The 9855-nt window shown below is 36.5% G+C and overlaps 1 protein-coding gene across 1 annotated transcript; it reads right to left on the bottom strand.

The window, feature by feature from the left end:
* Positions 1–3026: 3026 nt before the first annotated feature.
* LOC132616876 (heat shock protein 90-6, mitochondrial) lies at positions 3027–9855 on the bottom strand. The gene is made up of 20 exons (XM_060331631.1): positions 9615–9855; positions 8416–8598; positions 8254–8327; positions 7583–7708; positions 7397–7490; positions 7225–7308; positions 6977–7120; positions 6760–6873; positions 6515–6574; positions 6290–6364; positions 6108–6212; positions 5763–5903; positions 5587–5679; positions 5409–5486; positions 4986–5240; positions 4796–4898; positions 4525–4699; positions 4333–4438; positions 4150–4239; positions 3027–3493 (listed from the first exon to the last, which is right to left on the bottom strand). The coding sequence occupies exons 1-20, from the start codon at positions 9726–9728 to the stop codon at positions 3320–3322; spliced, it is 2388 nt and encodes a 795-aa protein (XP_060187614.1). The 5' UTR covers positions 9729–9855; the 3' UTR covers positions 3027–3319.

Genomic DNA, 9855 nt, shown 5'->3' on the forward strand with positions numbered 1-9855 from the left:
TTTAATTTTATTTTAACTTATACTTTGAGTTATTGGTATCTTTATCGCTAGCAAATTACTATATTGTATTTTCCTTTACTATTAAGGAAGTTTCAGCGTAAAATTGATGAATTCTATGTGTTAAAATACTTAAAGGAAATAGTTCAAATTTTAGCCATTTACTTTGAAAGATAAATTACTCGTTAGCATACTTCAAGTTGAGGCTCTACTAAGAACACTCGTTCTATTTTGAGACGATCACAGGCTCCACAGATAATGCTCTATTGATTTTGAAGTCGTCCGAACCTGATACCTTACTCTAGATTCGACTATACTCCTATGAGACATTCATTCTCAAGCAGAGGAGAATCTAAAATTTAAACTCTATTTGTTCAATGGCGAAAGTTCTTAGCATTGAATTATGATATTTCTAAAACGAAAAAGGGCCAAAAATGCTCCTGAACTGTTAGAAATAGACGAATATGTCATATGCCTGATTTTTTGTTCAAAAATGCCCCTAAAATATTAAAAATATGACAAAAATGCCTTGTTAACAAACCGACCCAAACTTGTACCGTTAACGAACCTCTAGGTTTGATGTATCCCCCTTTAAAATTTATTTCTTCATTGAGATAGACTCCACCCTCGAAAAAAGATTGCCCCACTCATTTCTTATGTAATGTATTTTTTCATTCATTTAAAAGATGTACCTCCGAAAAAGTCAGAATATATATATATATATATATATATATATATATATATATATATATATATATATATATATATATATATATATATAGAAAGTGCAAGAGGGGGGGTGAATTGTAATTTTTTCGATCTGTTAGTCGACTAGGTGGAATCAGTAGTCGACTGTTTAGTCAGAGAAAGCGAAAATAAATTGCAGAAGATAAATGACACCAAATATTTTATACTGGTTCAGATTCAATGTGAATCCTAATCCAGTCCCTTGCAAGGGTGTTCTCTGCAGCTCTTTTGTTAAAGGTTTGGTACAATGGTGATTTGAATGGAGCTCCTACGTCTACACTCAAAACACTCTTAATCTTTTGATGCAATGCCTCACAAACTATACTATATCTCTCCTTTTTTTTTCCTTACACCATAGATCACTCAGACATATAATGTTTATGAAAAGTAAAGCAGAGCACTTGAGAGAATGAGACTAAAGTATAATCTTCTTGTTTTGTGAAGTGGCCTTTTGTAGTTGTTTAGGCTCTTCACGCAGAGATATCAATCCAAGGGATTTGATCCTCGGAAAAAGGAATTAGTGATCCTATTTCCAAGAATAAGGTTAGAGTTGTTGCTTCTTGACGCGTCTTTCCTAGTGTAATGAGGCTGCCTTGTCAATCAAGAGGATTGTTACACTTCATTGAATATTTCTCCTTTAATGCGCAGATCATCTAATCTTCTTTCCTTCCTTGAACTTGTTTCGTACTGCTTCCAGTTGTAAATATTTCTTGCGTAGCCACTGAGATATTTACCATATATCAGTGGCCATTTGTAGGGCTATAAATTTCATTGAATTGGACTCGTGTAAGCCCATCATGTTTATGCGACTGTTGGGCTCCTTACTGGTCTTGTGGGCTCTTTCATACATGTAGTCAACTTCTTTGATATCCTTTGCTTTTCTTGCTTACTTTAATTACTATACCTACACACATAAAATTGTCATCATTAAAACTTGACGCTAACATATGTGTGATCTGTAGGAAAGATGTACCTCTTGCTATCTTTGCTATCTCATTTCTCATCTTTGCTTCTCATTTCTCACTCCTCGCTCCATTTTCTCTTGGTTCTATTGCTCTATTTTCTTTGTTCATTCGCTTATTTTTATAACTTGATTGTTTTTTTAACATCATTTATCTTATTATATGTCGCTATTACTGCCTCTTATTATTATTGTCTTGGCACCTTCTCTTGAGCCGAGAGTCTATCGGAAACAACCTCCATACCTTCTAAGGTAGGGATAAGGTCTGCATACACTCTATTCTCCCCAGACCCCACCTAGTGGGATTATACTGGATATGTTGTTGTTGTCGTTGTCGTCTATTCCTCTATTTCATCATTGTATTTATATTTTATGTAGCAATCCGATTGCAAAAGCATTCGAATTCAAGATTTTTGCTTTGAGTTTCTGTTTACTTTTATGTTTCATGAATTCCAATTGAAATAATACATAAAACTTGGCATCAACTGGCAACTAGGCCCTCCAACTTTGGTTGTGTACAAGTCGACACCTCAACTTGTCTCCACTTTGACAGTTGAACACTTTAACTTACAAAATGATCATCTAGACACCTACACTTGTATAAAGTACACCTTGAAAATTTACGTGTCACATCAGCATTTGTATTTAGGTGTTCAACTTTATACAAGTTAAGATGCCTATTTGTGCACACCCAAAGTTGGAGGATATACTTGTCAGCTAAGACCAAGTTTGAGGGCCTATTTATGTATTATGCCATTCCAATTTGAACGAAAAAATTAATTAGAGATGAATAACCGAATGACACATGCAAATTGGGCCGAAGCGATAATTGAAAACTTAACAAAATATGGGTGACTTACAAGAATGGTGTTTGACTTCTGTCCGCATGAAAAAAAATCAAAATTAACAAATTTTGCATTTTGAATTTGAATTTGACTGAGGGTCATTTGAGATCACCTATTTTCAAAATTTTGATTTAATTCCTAGGAATACGTGAAATAAAGATAGGAGCAAGTTTGGCATAGCACCAAGTCTATTTTATCAAGTTCTTATAAAAGGATTCCCAACCGGTCCAATATGTGCAAACAGTAAATTACTTTTACCTGGTTAATAAGAACAGAAAATTAATAAACTAAAGATAGAGCTCGAAGTACCTATACAATATTATACATTACTTTGAATTGATTGATTGAGAAAGCTGATTCTGTGTCATAATAGGAGCTCAATAACATAAGAGGTATGAAGCAAGGAAAACTTATTATGAAAAGTCCCTTTCAGTTCCAAATGTGCGGAATACAGGAAAAAATTGCTTTTAAGAAAATTACCGAGGAATTGAACTTCCATTAAGAACCCAGAAACACTAATGATCCTGCAGAGACAGTCACTCAAAAACCAAGCTCCATTCTAATATATAGAAATCAGCTGGAGCCGGGAAGTTACTACTGTAGACTTCAATAAACAAGATTCTTGTTCTATAGATTTCAATTTAACTGAAAAATAATGCTTATTAAATCCCTTTTACTTCAGATTGATCTGCTCACCAATAGGGGCCCCAATATTATCTCTAAGTAGCCTCAACTATTATATTACAAACTAATGGGAAAATTACTCATTTTATTTCTGTCCACCAGCTTCAGCAGGCTCAACCACCTCCGCTTCGACTGTCTCTGGAATGTGCGACTGCTGGTTTACTTGCGGCTGATACCCACCAGCAGTTCCCCACTTGCCAGCAAGAGCAAAGTTCATCATCTCATATATCTTCCCTCCCAGTTGTGCTGGATTCTCAGGCTGCAACAGTTGATGCAAAAGACAAGAATAAAGGTCACAGGCATAGGCAGCCAATATTTGTCATTTAGTTCTGTTAGCTTATACATCATTACTAATACAACCTATTTGTTCATATTTTCTTTATATAACCGAGAAATCCCACGGCTCGTGTGCATGGTTTGGTACTCAATTGATAATTGGCAAAATCTTTGTTCGTGTAATCACCTGTTAGTTTCTCTTCTTTTACTCACTCAAGAAAACTAACTGATGAGCTCGATGTGATTGTCAGGAACTAAACATCGCAACCAGTTTAAACCCCACATAAGAAAAACAAAAAATAACGGAATTATGTATCTGAAGGGAAATACACCTCCTGTGCATATCACTGATTAAAATCACCCTACACTTCCGACTCTTCTTTCCACCCTTTTTATTTCTAAATCTTACATGAGATCAAAGTTCATCACTAGTTTTGACATGTAAGGGCAAAAACTACATTTTTAGATCTAAATGTCAAGCACTACTTGCCTAACAAAGAAGCATCACTTGAGCCCAAAGAAATACTGCGAATGTAACTAAGTGCAAATAGAATATGTTTAGCTTCACCACAGAGCTTAATCGTCTCAGGAACCAAAATCAATTATCCAAGTAAATAAGAATAGAGATATGAGACTCACAGTGAAACCACTAGAAACCAATGCAGCATCATACAAAAGATCAATGGCCCTCAAGGCTTCTTCATCATCTGGAGTACTCCTGCATGCTTCCTGCAATAATCGACAAATAACGATGTTGGTACGTACACACACAAGATTAGATTACATACAGAGAGGTACCATTCTGGCACAAAATCAGCTTACAGTTAAGGTTCTAATGATAGGGTGTTCAGGATTGATCTCAAAGACTCTTCTACTCCTCATGAACTCCAGGCTGGAGGTATCACCAACAGTTTGGGCCTTCATCAGCCTGCAAGAAGTCCAGGTATTTCATAAATGGCTAAAAGAATGGGCCTCAAAATTGAACCATCGGCCTCGGGCAAAAATTCACATTACCTCTCCATATTAGCTGACCAACCAAACTTTCCCGATACAAGAACACAAGGAGAACTGCTCAAACGATTTGAAATCTGTACACTAGCGACCTTGTCCCCTAGCCGTTTCTTTATCCAATCACACGTTTGCCCAAACTCCTGTTTTATCTCCTTTTCCTTATCTTCATTCTTATCACCTACAACAATGGATAGCCAGCATATTAACATTGGAAAGAAGGCAGGTCAGAAAGGGGAACTGATAAATAGAAGGGCAAACATCTCAAATCACTAACCTAAATCTAGGTCCTCTTTGCTAATGTCAATGAAGTTTTTCTCCTTGTATGATTTGACGTTTTGGATAGCAACCTCGTCAATGGGATCAACTAAGAACAGGACCTGGAACAGGAATTAGCCAAACATCACTGAGGCAAGCAAGAAGAAGCAGACAAGAAACCAATTAAAGTCAGTTCAAATGACTCGTACTTCAAGATCCTTCTCAAGAAGTTTTTCCAGGAAAGGAGTGTTCTTTGCACTCGTTACACTATCAGAAGCAATATAATAAATATCTTTCTGGTCTGGTTTCATATTCTCAACATATTCATCCAAGCTGATCATCTCATGTTCACTTTGAGAAGAGAAGAACCGCAACAGGGGAGCAATACGCTTGTGGTTTTCACGATCTTCAATGCATCCCAACTTTAGGTGCTTTCCAAAGTTCTCCCAGAACTTCTCGTAGTCCTGCAGATAAAGGATTGCAAAAGTGCAATGAGAGTCCGAAGAACCGGCCAGCTAATGCATCAAATTGAAGGTAACAAAAACTTCCAGAAAAACGTTCTCTAAATAAGTTTTTTCACAACAAATACAAGACTAAAGCCAGGGACATAAGGACTTGAGAAGCAAACATACATCTCTGTTTTCACTGAGGGCAATGCCCTGAATCATTTCAAATGCTTTCCGCACCAACCGCTTCCTCATGATGCGAACCTTACAGACGAGGAGAAACAGTTTGTCAAAACAAGAGCTTAACATGCAAATAAAAAATGTAGCACCACCTCAAAGCGAATAGTATGCCAGAAGCACTTACAATGCGACTTTCTTGAAGAATCTCTCGTGATACATTAAGTGGAAGATCATTTGAGTCGACTACACCTTTGATAAAACTCAGGTAGCGTGGGAACTATACCAGAGCAAAGGTACACCAGTCAGCTCTTATTTAGAGCATTGAACTTCTCTTAAAATAGCAATAAAGCTTCCCCTTACCAGTTCACCATCAAAGTCGTCAGATATAAAAACTCGCTTCACGTAAAGCCTTATATTCTTTGTCTTGGGATTGACTATGTCATCCTTACCCGTTGGAGATACAGGTGGCACAAAAAGTACAGACCGGAACTCCACTTCTCCCTGCCATTGAAAATAGCGAGGCAAAAATGAAGCAACAAACAGAGAACGAAAAGAAAAGAACCAGGAGAGTTGTTTAACAAAAGTGAAACTTAACCTCTAATATTACCATTAAAAGAAAGATATCACACTTAGTATTAAAACAGACAGGTGAAGTAGTAGAATATTTTATCTAAAGGCATTCTGCATCAAAGAAGTTTTTAGTACCTCGGTTGTAAAGTGTGAAGAAGCAAGAGGATCCAAATATTCATTAAAAGTCTTTCTGTAGAACTCATTATACTCCTCTTTACTCACTTCCTTAGGGCTTCGAAGCTGGAAAAGGGAAAGCAGTAAATGTAAGAACAAACTTTGGGAGCATAACAGCAGGAGATTGTAATCTGAAGGCTAACCCATATTGGCTGAGTCTCATTTGTAAGCTCCCAGTCCCAATATTTCTCCACAACTTTTTTGGTCTTCTTCTTTTTCTGTGGCAGAGAGTTGGAAATTTCATCAGAAATGGGAAAAGACAACAGTAGAATCAACAAACCTACTTCCTTAATCTTTCCTCAAAAAAAAAAAAAAAAAAAAAAAGATCAACAATGATAACCCCCATAATAGGTACTATTAACAGCAACCTCAGCTGTCTCATCTTCTCCTTCCTTCTTAGCTTCTGCCGGATCATCATCAACTTCAACCTGTAAAGAGCCAATATCACGGAACCATAAGGCAATAAGGAGTCATATCCAGCTTATATAAGGCGGAAAGCTAAAAATTAGAGCCCCAAGCATGATTCATGGCTGTAGATAAAAACAAGCAGTAGATTTATTTGCAAAAGTTAAGCCTTATGAGTATAAGGAAAGGCATAAGGGTATCCACATACCTCTTTTGTAAATCCCTTCTCTTGCCATGTGTAAATAGGGAATGAAACAAACTGTGAGTAGTTTTTCACAAGCTTTTCTATTCTTTCTGGATGTGCAAATCCTTTGTCATCCCTCTGCACATATACCAAACATGGACAAAAGAACAGTGAGGTCCTCCAAAGGAACTAAAATAACTAGTATACGTAGCTTTCCTTTGAAACAAATTGATTTACCAACCTTGAGATATAGAGTGAGACGGGTTCCCCTAGGAAGTAGTTTTGCAGGATCAGTCTCCTCTCGGATGGTATATGTGCTAGCATTAGCCTCCCCAACCCAGACATATTGCTTGTCAGATTTTGGGCTTTTTGTTGAGACTTCAACCTTTTATTAGCAGATTATAAGAGAGATACAAATGTAACAAGGTTATTGTTAATTATCAAGAAATCGAGAGGAAGTCTAAAGAAGGACCTAGACACAAAACATACTCGTTCAGAAACGAGGAAAGCTGAGTAGAATCCCACACCGAATTGACCAATTAAATTGCTGTCAGCACCAGCATCCTTGCTGTCCTGTTATGTGCACATGTAATTAAAAAAACCATCATAGTTTATATGAAGCAAAACACTGAGAATATATAACTACATCACAGAAACACACCTTCAGGGCCTTCAGGAACTTTGCAGTTCCACTTTGTGCAATAGTACCAAGGCAGTCAACAAGTTCTTGGCGAGTCATCCCAATTCCTGAGTCCCTGTACAACACCATATTCCGTGACAACATCAACATTCATGATGGACAGGCAAAACGGGAAAAAAAATACAGTCCATAGGTTGTGAAGCTCACGTTATGGTAATAACGCCATTATCTTTATCGGTTTGAATGCGAATATCAAGATCAACGGCATCCTTCAAAAGCTCAGGCTCAGTAACACCAAGAAACCTCAACTTATCCAATGCATCACTTGCATTACTGCATCATCAAAAAGGATGTATGTGAGTAACGAATATATATAATTTAATTCCTTTGTTTAGTAACTTCAGTCTAACACAAATAGGATTTCCAGAGTTGACATAATATCAATTAGTGGAGATTGTTGGCAGATTATTAGTAGCATTTAAATGTACTGAGCCAGATATAATCCAATGACTAAGTATTACGGGGAAATAAATTAGCCCTCTGCAGAAAATCCACAGGAAGTCATCAGAATCAAATAAAGTCCTTCACATAACTTTTTGTCCCTTAGATACTGCTACCAAGTAGCTGAATATCAAATCATCATAGCAGAATCTAATTTATACAGTATTAATTTTGGACTCTTCCTTTTATCCGGAACTGACTCTAAGTGTGATTTATATTGCAATACCTCCCTCTTTGCAATAGAAATCTAGAATTGAGGAGAAAACTTTTGACAACACAAAAACACTTCTATAAACACTGGTTTTTGCAAAGGTCGATGATAGAATATAAAAAGTGCAGGCATGCGAACATTAAAGAGAAAGTTAGATAATACTTGCCTGATAAGCTCCCTAAGAAAAACCTCCTTGTTACTGTACAAACTGTTAACAATGAGGTCCATGAGGCGACTGACCTGCCAAGTAAACAAAATAAAATTTTCAGATTACAAAAGACTATTCAGCTTTTATCCACTGTCCTGACTCTTGGATGGTAGCTTTTACCTCTGCTTGGTACTCATACTTCTCAGATGGTGGGTCGGATGCATCAGATGCAGCAGCTGTTGACTCATATCGGCAACCCAAAAAAGGCTCATTTCTTGATTTAAATGGCTTGGTGGATCCAGGAGCATTGCATGTTCCTGAAGTCAATGCTGAACACCATCTACCTTTACTACCAGCATCCGCCTGTTCACCATCAGTAAATTGATTGGTAAGTCACAGTATAAGAGAATAAACTAGAACCACCTTTAATTCAATTCATTTCCGAGCTAATTCCCGGGTTACAATAAAAAATAAATCGGAATATCCCTTATAAATATATTAACTCTGTCTAACCAATAGTTAAACATTATTTTCAACTTATAGGGTGTGTTTCCAATTTTCACTAGTTTGGTTGGTTAAATTTTTTGAAAAATATTTTTTTTAGGAAAACAAGTTCCTTAAAAATGAGGAAACAAACTTTTCCTAATGGAATTAGGAAAAACAAGTTGCATATAGTGGCGAAGCCAGGATTTTCACCAAGGGAGTTCAAAATATAAAAAAGTAAACATACGAAGAAGCCAAAGGGGGTTCAACATCTCCTATATATACATAAAAAATAATTTTAACCATGTATAAACATAATTTTTTTTCCACTGAAGGGGGTTTAGATGAAACCCCTCAAACCTATGTGGCTCCGCCACTAGTAACATTCCACATTGATTGTCTCATCCCCATAATATTTGCCTAAATTATATACAAATGGTTTGAGGCAATAATTTCTCTAGAAAATACAACAACAACAACATACCCAGTTGAATCCCACAATGTGGGGGTCGGGGAGGGGTACCGTGTGCGCAGACCTTACCAAACACAAGAAAATAAGTAAAAAAAATAAAAAAACATTTATTATTCCAGAAAAAATCTTTTTTCAACACAAGAAAATAAATTTTAAGAAAACATTTATTATTCCAGAAAAAACCTTTTTTCAAGAAAGCATTTTCCTTCATAGCAAACACACCCTTAGTACGCAAATTATCTATAGAACACCATCGTCATACTCTATCCTTCACCTAGTAGTATTATATTACCTTGGGTCTCATACACGAGAAATAAACTTTCCTAAGGTAAAACATATTTCATAAATCATATATTTTTTTCAATAGAAAGCATTCTCATTACCCATCAAGTAAAATTTAAAAAAATGATATAGGAGAAGATACCGATTGGTAAAAGAAATGGGAAGAAGAAAGGGGAGCAGCAACATCTCGATAACGTGCGCCTATTGTGCTGCTGCGCAGGATAGCATTGACAGAGCGCTTCGGAAGCCTGTGCATTTGGTCTAACTGAAAGAGGGTATTCCAAGTGAAAGAAGGAAACAAGTTGCGAGGGTTTAAGAGATTGATTAGCAGCACTAGGGTTTTAGAGAGAGGCCTTTTGAAGAACCTTCTGGAGGTTAATTAA

Source organism: Lycium barbarum, chromosome 11 (assembly GCF_019175385.1).
Source record: "Lycium barbarum isolate Lr01 chromosome 11, ASM1917538v2, whole genome shotgun sequence".
Taxonomy (NCBI): domain Eukaryota; kingdom Viridiplantae; phylum Streptophyta; class Magnoliopsida; order Solanales; family Solanaceae; genus Lycium; species Lycium barbarum.